General features: G+C 43.7%; 1 protein-coding gene across 10 annotated transcripts in view; it reads left to right on the top strand.

Moving 5' to 3' along the window:
• Positions 1-63: 63 nt before the first annotated feature.
• Positions 64-16,616, top strand: part of DZANK1 (double zinc ribbon and ankyrin repeat domains 1) — a 73,325-nt gene continuing 56,772 nt past the window's right edge. For 2 of the 10 annotated variants that reach the window (XM_079943777.1, XM_079943775.1), the window contains exons 1-6: positions 69-346; positions 2,253-2,369; positions 5,622-5,775; positions 12,498-12,612; positions 14,012-14,108; positions 15,098-15,216. In XM_079943777.1, coding sequence (XP_079799903.1) covers positions 2,261-2,369; positions 5,622-5,775; positions 12,498-12,612; positions 14,012-14,108; positions 15,098-15,216 — 594 coding nt within the window. In that variant the 5' untranslated portion in view covers positions 69-346; positions 2,253-2,260. Of the gene's footprint in view, positions 347-2,190; positions 2,370-5,621; positions 5,776-12,497; positions 12,613-14,011; positions 14,109-15,097; positions 15,217-16,616 lie in introns of all 10 variants that reach the window. The other 8 variants (XM_079943770.1, XM_079943774.1, XM_079943771.1 and 5 more) reach the window with 8 other exon arrangements.

The raw sequence follows: 16,616 nt of genomic DNA on the forward strand, positions 1-16,616 counted from the left end.
AAAGGAGCTCGAGTCGGGTACCAGTCTCCGGGCCAAGCGCAGGGGCGGGGCTAGTTGCTAGGAAGCCGGGTTCCTGCCAATCACCTGCCCGACTCTCAGGTGGCGGGGCGCGGCTCGCAGCGTCTTTGGTAACCCGGACCGCTGTGAAGGAGAGGACGAAGGGCAGTGAGCGGTGGGCTGCCTGCGTGGGGGGCTGCGGAGGTACTCCGGGGTTCCCAATCGGGTCCCGGTGGCCGGAGGAGAAGGAGGAGGACGGCAGCCCTCACTCCTGCTGAGAGGTAGCGGACGTCCTTGGGTGCACCTGAAGGACGGGGACAAGGACCAGGCGCGGTTCCGGATGCGGGCGGTGAGGGAGCAGTCTGGATGGAGGGGTTGCGGGGTAGGGGATGCTGTTGACGCCACACTGACATTTGGGCCTAACGGATCGGTCTACTGATTGATCTTCTTCGCTCGGGGCCCACTGGCCTACCCACTGGCAGCCTTCCAAGGGCAGCTCCTAGTCGCCGCATGAATTATTCCCTCCCCAAATGTTTTTATTTTGAACTAGTTTTTAACTGTTTTTATTTTAACTGTCTCTCACTTAAATGAAAGTGTGAGGACGGGCAAGCTCCAGAGTCCATCCCTTCTGTAGGGGCCGTTGCTCCACTATCTATATCTGTATCTGCAATTTAAATTCTTAGCCTCCGACCTGGAACTGTCCAACCAGGCATTAAGTTCACTGCTTAAGTTTAGTTATCCCACCTTTGGGTTATATTCTGTGACAAACCTCAAACCACAGAGATGTTCAGGGCAACATTATTTATTTTAAATTTTTTTTTTTTTTTTGGTCGTGCCTCAGACTTGTGGGATCTTAGTTCCCCGACTGGGGAGGGAACCTGGGCCCCCTGCAGTGAAAGCGTGGAGTCCTAACCACTAGACCGCCAGGGAATTCCCAGGGCAACGTTATTTAGAATAGCAAAACCCAAAACTAAAAAGAAACTAGTAAATGCCTAAGTGTCCAATCACAAATTGATAAATAAGATTCTATAAGTACTTGGAAAATTGTAAATAATAGTGGAGGGTGCAAGAAGTACACTATAAAATTCGAGTTTTAATATAGATTTTAATTGAGTAAAACCTATGCATCCATTATCATTGAAATTTGAACAGACCATCGGAGATGTAAATGGTTGCTGTATTAAGGTGTGGGGGTTTTTTTCCCCCTGAATCCTTTATGTATTAATAATTATGAGCCCCCCCCCAAGAAAAAGATCCCTAAGGCCTCCATACTTGTACTTAATTATTTATAAATACAGTAGATGGAGTGGGAGACTTTTGTGTTTTTTTGCTCACTGTTTATATCCATGCTAGCTTTTTTCCGGCTGAGGCGTGATCCTCTGCCATCCTTCCAAAGTTTCTTTTGCAGCTTTCACGTGCAAGAACCAATTGGTGACAACTGCAGGGCTTTGAACCTGGAGCTCTCCCAAAGGAGTTGGCTCTAAATTAACATTTCATGCTACATACAGAGTTACTTCTGTTCCTCTTGTGTGCTGACTTGCCTGAAACCAAGAGAGGTGGCAGAAAAATGTGGTAATGATCCAGGGGTTGCTCAGGTCAGGTCATCAGTGATGGTCTCTGCTCTGATGAGTTCACTTAATTTGTCCATTTAAAAGAATTTTGTGCCCCCATCCCATACATTCATGCTTTTTCTCCCAAAGTGAGGTAAATATTTAGATAATCAAAACCCCACACCAGATCTCAACAGCAAGAATACAGCTGAAACAATAATTATTTCAATTAAAAATGATATTTGTGGGCTTCCCTGGTGGCGCAGTGGTTGAGAGTCTGCCTGCCGATGCAGGGAACACGGGTTCATGCCCCGGTCCGGGAAGATCCCACATGCCGCGGAGTGGCTGGGCCCATGAGCCATGGCCGCTGAGCCTGTGCATCCGGAGCCTGTGCTCCGCCACGGGAGAAGCCACAACAGTGAGAGGCCCGCATACCGCCAAAAAAAAAAAAAAAAAGATATTTGTATTAACACAACATTGTAAATCAACTATACTTCAATTTAAAAAAGACAAAAAAAAAAAACCCAAAGAACTGAGATGAGTCTCCCAAAAAATAAAAATGATATTTGTAGATAATGGATTAACAGTATTCTCTTTAGTTTTTACTGGTCTCACTGTATTTGAACGAGGTGCTTCTCTTCAGTGTTTGTGTTCAAATATAGGTGCCCATTGGAATTTATTTTCATCCACTGTTTTTAATGTAAGGAGGGGAAATGACGGCTGGTTCAGTGTGTGTCCCTCAAATCATTCCCCTGCGGGTGCCTCAGCCCGGAAAAGCCAACCATGAAATTGATAACAATACGCTTTTGGAAATGAAATCAGGTAAGAATCAAATATACTTGAAATCATTTAAAATAACGCTGCCATATTCTTTATATTCATCTGGTTGTTGATTTATCTCTTTACATGTTTTCTATAATCAGGATCTTGGGAAGTTTGTAAAACTTGCAAAATTTGAAACAATGGTAGTTTATAGAGTGGTATTTATATAGATTAAAACTCTTGCCAACCTTCCATTTGTGTGGGTAATAGTTGTAGCAATGCCTTGACTCACCTTAGCCAAGGGAGGATTTCCTGATGCTTCCCCAGACTTTCCCAGGATTCTCATTATTTTTCTGGGATTTCAGTTTGACCTGCTAACACAGGCTTCCCAGTCAGACAGGTTGGAGAGTGAATCCTGGCTTTGAGAACTTCTAGTGACCTTCAGTACATTGTTGTGCCTTTATAAGTCTCAGCTTCCTCACTGTAAGAGAGTGATAGTATTATCTACTGTTTACAGCCATTGTGAGGTTTAATGAATCGATATGTGATGTGAGGGGCACAGGGTCTGTCACATGGTAATGCCAAAAGAAATCTTAGCTATTTCTGCAGAAATAAAGCAGTGAATGCATTTCCTGTTAATGCCAGGAATACACACACACACACACACATACACATATACATATATAATTAACATAAGGAGAAGGAAAAGTTTTATAGATAGAACATATGAACAAATACTTGTTTAAAACAGACTCTGACTTGCAGCCACATGGATGGACCTAGAGATTATCATATTACATGAATTAAGTCAGACAGAGAAAGACAAATATCATATGATATCACTTATATGTGGAATCTAAAAAAAGTGATACAGATGAACTTATTTACAAAACAGAAATAGACACACAGACATAGAAAACAAACTTATGGTTACCAAAGGGGATAGCAGGAGCGGGGGAGATAAATTAGGAGTTTGGGATTAACATATACATACTACTATATATAAAATACATAAACAAGAAGGAACTTCTGTATAGCACAGGGAACTATACTCAATATCTTGTAATAGTCTATAATGGAAATGAATCTGAAAAAGAAACAAACAGTATACATATGTATAACTGAATCACTTTGCTGTATATGTGAAACTAATACAACATCGTAAATAAATTATACTTCGATTTAAAAAAACAGACTCTGAGACTCCAGTTATGTATTTTAATAACTAATGTGCATACAACTATTTATCTGTATCGATGGTGTGACACCTGGGCTTCCTAGACTAAGAGTTCCAACTAAGAATATATTACGTTATACTGTATCTCCCTTTATCTTAAAAGCCAATATTATTTTCAAAAATTCTCAAACCAAAATACAAGTCTTAGTATATGTGCCCATAACCCTCAGGAGAAGTTGGGTGATTATTGACAAATGATGACAGGATATCCAAATTCTCTAATATTGAAAATGTCTAATAAATAAAAGATTCTACAATTCAATGACAAAAATAATAATAACCCAATAGTAAAATGGACAAAGGATGTGAAAGAACACTTTATAGGAAAGGAAATACAAATATCTTTTAAACATACGAGAATATGCTTCTACTCACCCCTTCACCAGCTTGCTGAGCAGACCTTTTCCCCTGCTTTTTTTTACTCCCTTGCATTTAATCACCACTTAACAGATTATATGTAATTTTTTGTTTGTTTACTGCTTGTGTGTTTTTCCCAAAACGGAAGCTCTATGACAGCAGGGACTTTGGTCGTTGGTGTATCCCCAGTGTCTGGAACAGTGTCTGGCATGTAATAGGTACTTGGTAAATATTTGTTGAATGAATGAGTGAATCTTGCTCAAAATGTAAGAAATGTGAGTTAAAACTATGAGATACTTTTTTTTAACCTAGGAAAATATAAAAGAAATATTGGCAAAAATAAAAGAAAAAATGGTCACACACAATATGGCTGAGATTGTGGGTAAACACGCACTTCCGTGCCTTGCTGATAGCAATGTGAATTGTTTCACTGTCTGTGGAGGGAAGTTTGGCACCGTTAACCAAAATTACAAGTGCCCGTAGCTTTTGACTCAACAGTACGAGTTCTACACATTTTACAGATGTACTTATAAAAAGAACTCTTTATAGGGTTATTCATTACAATGCTTGTAATAGCAAAAGAAAAAGAAAAAGAAAGAAAGAAAAGGAAAGAAGACAGTTTAGATGTTCATCTGTAGGGATTGGCTGTTTGCCAATGATACATCCATAGAAAGACAGAATACAGTACAGCCGTAATGAAGAATGGGGATGCTTTTATGTACCAATATAGGGCAATATCCAAGACAGATTGTTAAATGAAAAGAGAAATGTGTAGAACAGGGTATGATAAGCCACCATTTGTATATAAGGAGAGGGGGGAGTGCTTCTCTGGTGGTGCAGTGGTTGAGAGTCCGCCTGCCGATGCAGGGGACACGGGTTCGTGCCCCGGTCCGGGAGGATCCCACATGCCGCGGAGCGGCTGGGCCCGTGAGCCATGGCCACTGGGCCTGCGCGTCCGGAGCCTGTGCTCCACGGCAGGAGAGGCCACAGCAGTGAGAGGCCCGCGTACAGCAAAAAAAAAAAAAAAAGGGAGGGGGGAAAACTATGTACATATATGCTTGTATGGATGTAAACTATTTTTGGAAGGATAGCTGATATTATTGGTTGCCTTTGGGCAACTTATGTCAGGGGTGGGAGGGAGAGTTTTCATTGTATATCCTTTTCTGACCTTTTGAATCTTGGATCATATGTATTTTTTACCTTTACAAATGTTCTAAGAAATGTAGGAATCATTTACCTAGTCCAAATAAAATATAACAAAAGCATTTCTTAAGCAATGCTCCAAGAATGAAAAATTAGCTTCTGCTTTCTAAGTAGGCATTGCAGTTTTAAAATTCACCCCTGCTTGATTTGTATCATTGCTCTATTGGGGAGGCAAAATACCATAGTGGTTCAAGAGCATGGCCTATGGATCCAACCTCCCATAAGTCAAACCACAACTCTGCTGTTATTTAACAAGTTTCTTAACGTCTCTGGGACTCAGTTTCCTCATCTGTAATGTGGGTATAAAATAGGACCTATCATAAGGTTGTACTGATAAAATTAGCTAATTCATGTAAAGCACAGTGCGTGGCACAAAGAACTCAATTATTGTTAGTTATTGTTATTCATTTCTACAGTACATTAAAAAAAACTCATTAAATAACTGACCCATAGGTGTTATTCAGGGACTTGCTACTTTAATGTTAATTCCAGATATCCTCTTTTGGGTTTTTCAGACACCCCAGATGTCAACATATATTATACCCTGGATGGCAGCAAACCTGAATTCCTAAAGAAAATTGGTTATGGTGAAAACACTACGTTGAAGTATATGAAGCCTATTACTCTGCCTGATGGAAAAATACAAGTTAAAGCTATCGCAGTGTCTAAGTAAGTTAAGAGCATAATGATTAAGATAATTTGTATTTATTATGTTTTAATTTTATTAATTTCAATGAGAATCAGTTCTGGATTAGAAGTACACTAAAGAAAAAGTTATCTTAATTTCAGCACATATCTGTAACTTTTTTGTTTTGTTTGTCCTCTGTTGAGTTATACTGTAAAGTACACAAATCGTAAGGGTACAGCTCAGTGAAGGCTATGTATATTAATACTGTTTTTAGTTTGAAATCCACATTGGGATTTTGGGAAGGAAGAGCCTTTTCAGGGTTTGGGACCTCCAAAGAGATTCGCCTGGCTCTGAGGAGAATTCTGTTTTTAGTGAATGGTTCTTTTATTTCCCAGGACGTGCCTATGACCACTGTGGTTCTCTCTCTGATTTTGTATTCACTTTATTGGCCTTCAAAGCTACTGTCATTTCAGTTTGTTAAACATTAGCTACTTCACTCTTTTCTTTGTCCTTTCTTTCCTAGTCAATGATTTTTTTTTTCATTTTCAAATATAGAAACACCACTTAATTTGGTAAACTTCACTGTGGGCTGTAGAGAAGAAAACCCTCAAATGCTTTGCAGATTTATGTGTCTGTGATAGAAGAATTATTTTGTGCAGCAAGACAGGTTTGGCCACATTTTTGGAAGACTTTTAAGCCCCAAACCAATACCTGGCTGGCCCAGTTAATTTAAACGAGACTCCAGGCTCCCCCTGCTGGCTGAACTACTGCATGGCTTTTTGACAAGAGCTACAAGTTCTACACCAAAGATGATTGCTTAGGCATTAAAAAAATTTTTTTAAATAATAAAATAAAAATAAAACCAAACAAAACAACCTCCTTACACATTATTATTCTTTACTAAAGATTGGAATCTGTGTCTTTTCCCACTTGCCAAACCATTTCTATTGAAACAAATCATCTCAATTGTTAAAAATGAATAAGCTAATTACTCTGGTGCCCAATGCTGCAAAGCAGCCCCCTTTTTTTTTTTTGCGGTACGCGGGCCTCTCACTGCTGTGGCCTCTCCCATTGCGGAGCACAGGCTCCAGACGCGCAGGCTCAGTGGCCATGGCTCATGGGCCCAGCTGCTCCACGGCATGTGGGATCTTCCGGGACCGGGGCACGAACACGTGTCCCCCGCATCGGCAGGCAGACTCTCAACCACTGCGCCACCTGGGAAGCCCCAAGGCAGGCCCCTTTATAAGCTGCAGGTGGTCATAAAGTGAAGCAGTAGTTAATGACTATGTAGTTCAAAGGAGTTAATAAAGCTTCCAAAAGAGTCTGAAAAATAAGGGCATGGTTAATGCCTCTCACCATCTTGCTCTGTGCCCACTAAGTGTCTGCTCTGAAAAACTGTTAGTATTTCAGATGCGCTCAGCTTAGGGAAAGTATCTATGCAAAAAATTTTTGAGTTTTCAAGGCAGAAAATTAGTGCTTCTATCCATTTGCGATAAAATAGTTCTTGAAAGGAAATGAATAAGAGCTTTGCCATACATGTGCTTTCATGTCCCCATATGTATGTCTATGACCTTCACATCAGAGAATGGTCTGGTAAGGAACACAGGTGGGCAGGAGGGGCCAGGGACTCGGGAACATCTCAGCAAAGGGAGAGGGTTTCAGGTTTGATGGTCTGTGTATTGATGGTCTAATCCAGGGTCTGCAAACTTTCTGACATCTGCCTTGATTCTTTAAAATCCTCCTTTGTGGTCAAGAGCTTCCTGTCTCTGATATCATCATTTTGTAGTGTTTTGGCAATGAACTTGCATGGTTCTCCTCTTTCTGTCAATGACCTTATATGGTGGCCAAGAAAAATCAAGCCTGGCTGAGGTAAAAGCTGCTTCAACTGAAGGTAGGTAACCGGGGGAGTCAGAGTCCCCTGAGAACAACCATTTTTCTTCAGCAGAACCAAGAGGGACTTCCCCGTTTGGCAGCAATGATTAATAAAGTAAACGTATCCGCAGGTTACCAGGGCATCCCACAGGCATCCATCTACCGCCCCTGGACCTAAAACCTTGCGTTTGCGTGGATGACAGATCCAGCTGCCATCTCCAGAGGCAGCGACAAAGGCAAGAAGACGCTGCTCGGAGTGTGGGAAAGAGGATGGAGTTTGTTGACCTGCAGATCTGGATTTTAATCCCAGTTCTATTGCCTCCTCTTCGTGTGACCTTGGCTTAAGTTACGTGGCCTTTGGCATCTCAGTTTCTTCCTTTGTCACATGAGGTTAACAGGACGCCCTTGGAAGCCACTGTGAAGGGCAGAGGTGATACACTTGGGATCAGGCAGGTGGCAGCTGTAGTGATTGTCTTTCAAATTCTTAACGAAGGGCTAACAGATTGCTGTCATGTGACCCACCTCAAAAGTCAGCCTCCTATTTGAAAAGTTCATGCCTGGGTGAATAAACGGTTTCCATTCAACCCCTTCATGTTCCTAAACCAGAGGTTCTCAGTTGGGCATAATTTTGCTCCAAGGGGTCATTTAGCAACGTGGGGAAACATTTTGGTCGTCACGCTGGAAACGGGAGTGTGTTAGTGGCATCTGGTGGGTGGAGGCCAAAGATGCCGCTGAGCATTTTACAGTGCACAGGACAGCCCCACAGCAGCGATTACCCAGCCCCAAATATCAATAATTTCCAATAGGTTGAGAAAACCTGGCCTGGACAAGTTGCAGAATTCTTCCAGATCCAGTTTTTTTCACTCCCTTGCAATCATTCAAGTAATTATGGTGCTTTATGGAGAGGATAATAATCTTTACAGGGATAGAGCTATGAGTACTTTTTTTTTTTACCTTATATTGGTATTTCTAAAGATACATATTTATGGCATCTGATTCCAATCCTAGCAAAAATGTATGTGTGTTCAAATGAGATTTGGGCTCTGAGTAGAATTCCTAGCTCCAATCCCAAACCTAAGCCTTTTTTGGATTACCATCAGAAAATCCTTCCACCTAGGAGGCAGTCTGAGCTGGTTTCTGGGTGACAAGGTCTATGGGTAGGAGCCCTGGCTGGGTCCCCAAGGAAAGGGCTAGCTAGGGTGGGGAGACAACCTAGACCTTAAAAGGGGTAGAGCAAGTGGGTGGGAACCAGGCTTCTGCTCAGAGTAATGGGGCTGGTATGTGCACATTCAGGAAGCCTGGGCATTCGCCAGGATTTGAATGGTCCCTGGATGGAAACGTTTGTGAGGTCCAGGAAGTGTCTAACTAGGAGGACAGCTGTATCTCGGATGACAGACCGTGGGCCAAAGATGAGCATTCAGATGAGATGGATGTTGAGGTGAATGAGTTAAGCAGGCATTTCATCTAAAAGACTGTCTCTATCTGCATCCACATATCCGCATCTGTAAATTTGGTTTTGTTATTAAATACAAAACAAAACATGCTTCCCCAAAGTTTAGCCACCCATAAGTCACTCCAACCAGTGAACATGCAAGTACCCACTGATCATGTTATTTCTTAAATATTGTCACTCACTGATAGGTAGTGGCCGTTTAGATCAGTTGTGTATTTCTGAGAATTTTTTTTCTCCTTCTAAAAATGTGGCTTACAACCTCTGCATTGCTTAGGGTTAAACATTTCTCAACTATTTTGGAACTGATGTATATTCATTTCTGAATGTTTACTTAAAGAATTTAAAGCATTTTGGGACACATATTTACTTGAAGCTTCAAGAATTTTAAGAAATATTAAAAACCGACATGTAAGAAATCTGAGAAATTGCAAAAGAAATGTTAATGAAACAGATAAAATAAATCAAAGGCCAATATGAAAATCAATGAGCAAAGCAGACAAAGAAACACCAAAGAGAGAAGACAGCTGGCGATGTAAACAGTATTAAGTTCCTGGGCCAATCAAACAGAACCACCTGTGTTCCAGCTGTGAGCTTTCAGTGCAAATTAGTGGGAGAGAGAGTTAAACATATCAAACAAATACACCAGAGTGTGGTCACCATGATGCGGCAGGGGCTGCTGGCTCTTCCCAATGTCTGTGTTTCTCTTCTTCAAGAATCATAGAGCCCGTGATTTTTAGCCAGACATGTGTTTCCTAGAAGAAAGATATTTCCCAGTCCTCCTTGAAGCTAGCTGGAGCCATGTCACCAGGTGTGGCCAGTGGATGCATGTGGACGTGATATGGCAACTTCTGGATTGTACCCTAAAGGAAGAGGTGGGCTGTGGTTCCTGCTGGCTGGAATGTGGCTGTGGTGGGCAGCCACGTTGGGTCAGAGGACACATGCAATGTCCTAGATGTGGTGGAGCAACACGGTGGAAACTTGACCCCAGACCCTGACACTGTGGCTCCTCTGCACAGCTCTGGGTGGATTACAGCCCGTTGCTGCCCTCTTGGTTAAGCCACTGTTGTTTCAGTTCTGTGTTACAACAGCCAAGCCTGCATCCTAATATACTAGGGACACATCTCAAGCAAATACCTACAGAGAACATATTCAAGAGTACAGGTGATCAAAAAAGGCCGACAATATCAAGTGTTGGTGAGTGTGTGGAGAAACCGGAACTCTCAGATGATGCCGGTGGGAATGTAAAATGGAACAACCAAAAAGTTAAACCCACTGACCATATGACTCAGCAATTCTGCTCCTGTGTATCTATCCACACATGTGGCTAGACCGGGCCTTGTTCTTATTATGATTGCAAGAGGCCCTTAGCAATAATCATCAGGAAGATTTGAAAGAGATGAGGTTTATTACTTACAATAATGTAAGTTATTGTCCTGGAATAACTTAATATTGTCCTGGAATAACTTAATATTGTCCTGGAATCTCTGTCCTCTGTCCTGGAAATTATGTGGCTCACAGCGAGGTCACAGGTAGAGAGAGAGAAAGAGACAGAGGGAGAGACAGAGATGGAGGGAGGGAGTGAGGAAGGGAGAAATCACAGGCCAGAGGTTCTGCTTTTATTGGGGTTGAGGGAGGGGGCTAGGGTTCCCCGGGCTCACTCTTTATTAGTGAATTTTAAACGTAAGAGTGAGAATTTAAAGCAGGAAGAGAAAAAACAAGCAACCCAATTGGTCAGTCATTGAAACCAACCAAGATCTCTAAGATAAAGGAGCCTCCGTGGGGGGAGGTGGCCTGGATCTTTATCCAGTCCTGTGGTCGGCAGCGTGTCTACTCAAGATCGCCGCCTTTGAAGTGGATGCCTCAGCAAGCGAAGCTTAAGTCAGGCACTTGTTTGTTACAAACAAGAGAAAATCCAACCTCCAGGGCTTATACTACAAAGACTTATATGTGAACGCTCATAGCAGCATTATTTATAACAATCCAAACGTTGGAAAAAATCCAAGTGACCGTCCACTTGGCAATGGATAAACAAACTATGGTACATCCATAAAATGGAATACTACTCAAGAATAAAGATGAGTGAACTGTTGATACATGCAACGCCATGGGTGAACCTCAAAAAAAACCAAAAAGGATGAATGAAAGCAGCCAGATATGTAAGACTATATTTGTATGATGACATTTATTTTGAATTTCTAGAAAAGGCAAAACTATGGAGACGGGAAGCAGATCAGTGGTTGCCTGGAGTAGGAGGTGGAAGCAAGGAAGGACGACAAACAGGCGCAAGGGAACTTTTCGGTGATGGAGCGTTCTAAAACTGGACTGCGGTGGGGGCTGCACGATTGTGTAAATTTAGGAAATATCATCAAATTATATACTTAGAACAGGTGAATTTTATGTGATGTACATTATACCTCAATAAAACTGTTTTAAAAACCAAAAAGTATAGATGAGCTTCTGGTTCTGAGTTGAAATCACAATCAGAGTTCAGTTCTGGGCCCTCTGCATTGCTTTCTCAGTGGACTCCTGCTGCGTCCGAGAGGAGCAAGATTCATTGTGAAATATTATGAATAAATTGAGAACTTGCTGGTATTTGAGGAATAACAGTTAAAATCTCCCAGGGCAGCATATATAGTGCTACCCACAACTGGGGTATGGAAAATCCCCATGACTCATATGGAATGAATGATACATAGGTAACCCCATTCTTTGTTTTAGAATAGGTTGAGACTTAACATATGACATCTTTATGGTGAGTGCGATAGATGGTCCCCCAGAATGGCCCCCCATGAACCACGCCTCCCAGGGCAGCCCCTCCGCTTGGACCTGGGCTGGCCATGTGACTTACTTTTGACCAAGATAACGTACCAGACATGACGCTAAGGCCAGACCACAAGAAGTGTTGCAGTGTCTGCTCTGGTCTCTCGGAACATAAATGCTGGGGGAAGCCAGCCACTGTGTAGGGAGTCTGACCTCCCTGACAGTTCCATACTGTGAGGAAGCCCAAGTTCACCACCTGCAGAGGGAGATGGACAGAGAGGGAAGGAGAGAGCTGAATGGCCAGCCCAGGCCAGACTTGGAACACGAGGGGAGAGATCATTTTGGACCTCAGGCTGAGTTGGTCTTTGAATCGGCTCCGGCTGACACCTGACTGCAGCCACACGAGAGATGGCAACCGGTAGCACAGATGGCGAACCCACAGCTTTGTGTTTTAAGACATTATGTTTTGGGGCAGTTTGTTACATAGCAAGAGATAACCCGAATAAGAATAAGGTAGGGAAAGATTATAGAAGCTGTATTATCGTTTCTCCAAATTTAAAATACAATAAATTTAGTCTCTAGACTAAGGGGCTTTATAGAGTCATCTTAATTTCTAGGCACCTTGTCTTTGAATCTTTGTGTAACACGCAGACCTTTTCTGTTCCGAATAATGTTCAGAGACTGCAGACAGAGTGCCATGGTAACAAAGGTGTTTCAGGTGGACTGTGTACTGCCAGATACAGTCCCTTCAGAAGACGACGTGGAAAATGTTCTCAAAGACCCTCCAGAGCAGGTACGTAGTGACGCGCTAAGGCATCCGGATCCTCACCGCATTCTCAGCTCCCATTCTCAGTGGTCGCAGCTTCCCCTTCCTTTACCACCACAGTCATTCTGCCCATTTTCAGGTCCTTATAGTTGGGGTCAGTATCAACCATTGCAAAGTATCTTTGCTGATTTCCCACCCTTTGGCCAGTCCCTCCTCCACCCTGCCCACTGGAGACTCCTAGCAAGCATCCTTGTCTCCTGTGTCCTTACCTGTCGAAGGAAGCAGGACCTTTTAGCCTGGCATCCTGAGAAGCAGTTTCTGTCCTCAGTCATTCTTTGCCTTGTGACTCCCCTGTCTATATTCCAGCCAAACTAAACTGGGCGTCGGTGCTCCGTCTCTGCTCCCCTAGCACCAGGTCTTCTGCTTTTATAAAATGCTTTGATGCTGTGAATACTTTTCTCCCTGTCTGTCTCCCCCATGCACTATAGGCTCCCAGGTGTCAGAGAGCATGTCTGCCATACTCAGCATCTTGCACGGGGGCAGGTAGGAGAGGGCAGAGGGTGTATGTTTGTTGACTAGATGCATCAGACTAGTAGAAGCCCTCAGTGGGCATGGCCTTCAATTATGGTGAAACCTTCATTGCCAAATAGCTGCAAAGCCTCATCTCTTTGGAGAATGAACTAGACCTGTCTTGAAAGGATGTTTGGGTTCTGGGCATCAGTGAGATAGATCCCAGGGTCAGAGGATGCGCCAGCCCACGGCAAGGCAACCAACCAAAAAGTCTCAGTCATGGAGGTCTCGCTGGGGGTGACAGGAAGCTTTTTGGGAATCCCTTCAGTCTACTGATTGACCAGAGGCCAGAGAGGAGGCTGTGGGAGCAGAGCAGTGGTACAGATGTCTTGTGGGGCCCACGTGTGGTCAGGGGTCTACACTGGGCAGGGGCTGAACCCACGTGTAGCAGCAGGTGCTCAGGCTTCAACCAAGCACGAGGGACTGAGCCCAAGGAGAAGGAAGTCCAGAGAGAAGCGTGTTTATGTTTCAGGGCCGTGTGTGGGCAGGTAGTGGACAGAAGTACTGTCTTGGCCTGACCCCAACCTGTCTTTGCCCCCTGGGTATGGTGGTCCCTCTGTTACTACTCTGACTCCCATGATGGTGACATCCTGCCTGTATATGCTGCCACCTGCTTCCGGTCTTGGCCACTCAAACTGGTGGGGCTTCCCAAGCAGACAAGCTGCCCACCAAGCAGCCCAGGTTCAAAGCTGTGTGTTTCCAGGGAAAGGTGAGACAGAGGTCACTTTGTGAAAACGACTGTAAACCTTTCCAGTGAGAAGTGCAGGCTATGTCACTGTCTCTACCATGGAACTTTTAATTTTCATATCTAAATGGGCAGAATCAAGGGACTGATGTGCAATCTCTTCCCTCCTAGGAACTGAAAAATGGATTTGTTGAATCAAAAGGGAGGAAGAAATATAAGAATGTTGAAAATAAACTGGGTTGGAATGTTAACCTTGGAAAGTTTCCAGGTATGACGTGACAGGACGAAGATAAGCTTTAATATTCTAAACCACCAAACAGGTTCAGTGCTTGTGTTCTTGTCTGCAGAAGGGTTGGATAAGAAACACTGGAACAGTAAGGTAAGCTGTAATTTGACTTTTAATGCTGTCCTAGCCAACAGCTTAAGACCGTGAGGGATAGTGCAGCTGTCCAGCAGAGTCAGATTTATCGATTCATTGCAACGTGGGAGACCACACACCAGAGGAACCATGGGATCTCATCAACCAAAGCACAGATAACAGTTATAGGGGGAAGGGTGGAGTTAGGATGAAATTTAAATGAAAGAAGAGTTTTGATAGGCTCAAGCGAAGCAGGGCTCGGTGTGAAATGGTCCCGAGGTATACCTCATGAGGTATGAGGTATGGACCCGAGAAGGGAACCGGGGTTCTGTTACCTTGGAACCAACAAAGATAAATGTGGAATGTGTTCAGAAACCTCTCTCTGAAGCTCTGCACCAGGGTGGAAATTGAAGCTGCCTCTCTATGTCAAAGTGACTTGGGTCCTCCAGGCAAGAGTTGGATGTTTCATTCTTACTGATAAGATTTCAAATAGCAAAATTTCTGATAATCTGATTTTAGGGAACAAGGTTTCTTGGCAAGTAAGAAACAGTAGTCGCTCAAAGTGGGGGCTGTTACGACATGTTACAGCTGCAGTGTGTCCTTGGGACACATGATGTTTCCTGCTAACCTTGCAACTGGATTTATCCATTTTCCCGGCCTGGTGTGGAATGTTGCGGAATGTCGCAGGGCAGGTTTTACTTTTCTCAGTCTGGGCTAATTCTTTTCTTTATTGCTATTAATTTAACTGAGTGAGAGCTTCTTTGTATAATTCTACTTTAGAGAAAAAGTGTGACAACAGTGGTCCCTTATTAAAAGGTTCCTAACTATGAAGACACAGTTGCATGAATGCATATATAATTATAGATATTCACAGAATGATGTTTTTGATATAATCGTAGACGTGGGTGAAAGAACTGACCCTAAAACTTTGAAAGATCTTCGGTTCTCAGAAAGCCCACGGGAAACCCCAGCTTTCCGTGAAGAATCAGGCTCTCGACCAGCCACCCAGCAGCCCCAGGTAACTTCTAAAGACAATTTAGGGTACTAAATGCCTACTGTGGTTTTTTTGTTTTTTTTTTTAATGAATGAATTAGTTTATTTTTGGCTGCGTTGGGTCTTTGTTGCTGCGCGCGGGCTTTCTCTAGTGGCGAGCAGGGGCTACTCTTCATTGCGGTGCCTGGTTTTCTCATTGCAGTGGCTTCTCTTGTTGCAGAGCACAGGCTCAGTAGTTGTGGTGCATGGGCTTAGTTGCTCCGCGGCATGTGGGATCTTCCCAGACCAGGGCTCGAACCCATGTCCCCTGCATTGGCAGGCGGGTTCTTAACCACTGCGCCACCAGGGAAGCCCCCCCTACTGTGTTTTTAATGCTTCCCATGAAATACTTTAAGGAAGTATCCCTGCCTTGTCACCACATGCCAGGCACTGTTCCAAAGCTGGGAATACCTGGTTGAACAAGAAAGGCCCCTGTACTCATGGAGCTCACATTTTATCGGGGGTGGGGGCAGGCAGATAATAAACATCTGAATAATCGAACAAAAAATTAAGAATAGTGATGTGTCATGAAAAAGATAGAGCTGGGTAATGGGATGGAGCAGTGGTTCTCCAAGTGTGGTCCCCAGACTGATACCGTCAGCATCATGTGGGAGCTCATCAGAAATGCAGACCCCTCAGGCCCCACCCCAGACCTACGGAGTCAGGGCCTCTGGGGGTGGGCCTGATCATCTGTTTTAATTGGCCCTTCTTCTGAGATACACTCAAATTTGAGAACCCCTGGGACAGAGAGTGCACATGGAGGAAGAACAGTGTTCTAATTCAAGGGGATAAGAGAGGCCCCCCCCCCCGGAAAGGTGACATTTTAATGGAATCTTCAAGATGAACAGAAGCCAGCCCTGCAAAGGTCTTGGCAGAGTAACGTCAAGTTCATCAAAGTGAGGGATCACAGGGAGGCGGTGAGGATGGAGCGTGGGGAGCGGGGTGGGAGATGGGGTGCGGGGGGCCAGCGGGGCTGCAGCTCAGAACACTGTGCTGCTCCCACGTGGCTGCCCCTCAGAGTCGCCTGAGGTCCTTCAAACCACAGCCTCAGAAATTCTGCCTTCGTTGGTCTGGTGTCAGGTTTGGGCATGGTTTTATCTTTTTAAAATTCACCCATAAGTGATTCTAATTGGCAGGCTTGGGTGGGAATCCCAGATACTAGGATGAGTCCCATTGTGAGAAGTTCGGATTTTCTTCTGATTGTAAAGGGAATCCATTTGGAGGGTAAGGCACAATCTCATTGACATTTACAAGTTTTCTCTAGGGCCACCGTGTGGAGAGTAGGCTGTACAGGCATGAGAGGAATATCACTTATGAGGCTTTTTGCTCCACGTGAGAGGTAATGGCAGCTTATGCCCAGGTTGTGGAAGTGCTGAGACAGGAGGC

The sequence above is a fragment of the Stenella coeruleoalba genome (genome assembly GCF_951394435.1).
Source record: "Stenella coeruleoalba genome assembly, chromosome: 15".
Lineage (NCBI taxonomy): Eukaryota > Metazoa > Chordata > Mammalia > Artiodactyla > Delphinidae > Stenella > Stenella coeruleoalba.